The 1286-nt window shown below is 38.3% G+C and overlaps 1 protein-coding gene across 1 annotated transcript; it reads right to left on the bottom strand.

Annotated features, from left to right (window-relative positions):
* Window positions 1-1025, bottom strand: LOC102289004 (glutathione S-transferase omega-1). The gene is made up of 4 exons (XM_005953624.3): window positions 886-1025; window positions 560-782; window positions 365-466; window positions 1-157 (listed from the first exon to the last, which is right to left on the bottom strand). The coding sequence occupies exons 1-4, from the start codon at window positions 942-944 to the stop codon at window positions 47-49; spliced, it is 495 nt and encodes a 164-aa protein (XP_005953686.1). The 5' UTR covers window positions 945-1025; the 3' UTR covers window positions 1-46.
* Between the last annotated feature and the right edge of the window lie 261 nt (window positions 1026-1286).

Below are 1286 nucleotides of genomic sequence, written 5' to 3'. Positions count from 1 at the left end.
AATGTTTACAATTTTCTATAGGTTAAATATCTGTAAAGATTATTACTTACTGTTTGACCTGATACGCTTCTACCCTCTCAAACCACGGCCACATCATGTAGTCGATCATTGTTATAGAATCGCCACCAAAGAACTTGGTCTTCTTGTTAACGAGGTCCTAGAAATTGAATGTTACATTTATTAGAGTTGTAATTAACTGGAATAACCAGGCACTGACAGGAAAGATAAACTTATTTGTTTTAATAAAAACAACCTTTGATCAATGACTGTGATTCACAGGCACACACTCATTCACACACAGTGTATCACCTCATATGTTGGGTTAATGGATAAAGGAACCAGAGGCCTCAAAGGTGTGGCCTACCTCGTTTAACTTGGCAAACTTTTCTTTCAGTTCAGCTTCCAGTCCGGAGACATCCTCTCCCTTCTTTTTATCCATTGGGATCTTGTAGAAGTACGGTATCACCTGTAGGAAACAGTGACATTAATATTATTATTTGGTGGTGGTTAACAAAAAACAAAACGTTAAGGTTTATATGCAAGTCTTTGTGTGACCTACTTTGGAAAAGTGCTCCAGCATCATCTTTTGTTGAGCCTTAGCAAAGGGAGAGGAGGGAAGCAGCTTCTTTTCAGGGTAAACTTCATCCAGGTATTCACAGGTGATGGGTGACTCGTATATCACCTTACCAGCAGGTGTCTCAAGCGTTGGGACAAGACCAAGAGGATTCTTCTTAAGATACCAATCGGGTTTTTCTTTCAGGTGGACATTTATGGTTTCGTATCTGAAAACAAAAAAGCAGGTTATGTGTGCATGTTTAAGCACAGGTTGAATGACTGTGATGATTTTTCATTTCTACAGCAAACTAGAATAAAGAGTAGTCTTACTTGATTCCTTTGGCTTTGAGCACCAGTCTGGTCCTTTGGGCAAAAGGGCAGAACCTCATGCTGTAAACCCTGATGTAGTCTTCAGGGACTGGGCCAGGGGCAGCGCTACCTGAGGGATACAAAATGTTTCTTCCATTAAAAGACTGGTCAGTAGGGAAACCTGAAGAGGGATTACATAAAGACTTTTCTCCTGTTTAACTTTTACTAAAGTAAAAAAAAAAAGAAGAAAAAAATCTATTTTGTACAGTAGTATAATTTTCAGAGTAATTTTATAGCTGACAGTTTGGGTTATGTTGTGCTTCCACATCAGCATTTTGTCTTCGTAGTATTTTTACACAACATCCCAAGCTTTTTGGAAACAGCATTAACTGACCTTTATTTTCAAACTTACAGTGAATTTA

This window comes from Haplochromis burtoni, unplaced genomic scaffold (assembly GCF_018398535.1).
Source record: "Haplochromis burtoni strain Fernald_Lab_line unplaced genomic scaffold, NCSU_Asbu1 Contig_6329, whole genome shotgun sequence".
Classification (NCBI taxonomy): Eukaryota; Metazoa; Chordata; class Actinopteri; order Cichliformes; family Cichlidae; genus Haplochromis; species Haplochromis burtoni.
Note: the sequence above shows the minus strand (reverse complement) of the source record. Positions and strands in the feature narration are given on the sequence as shown.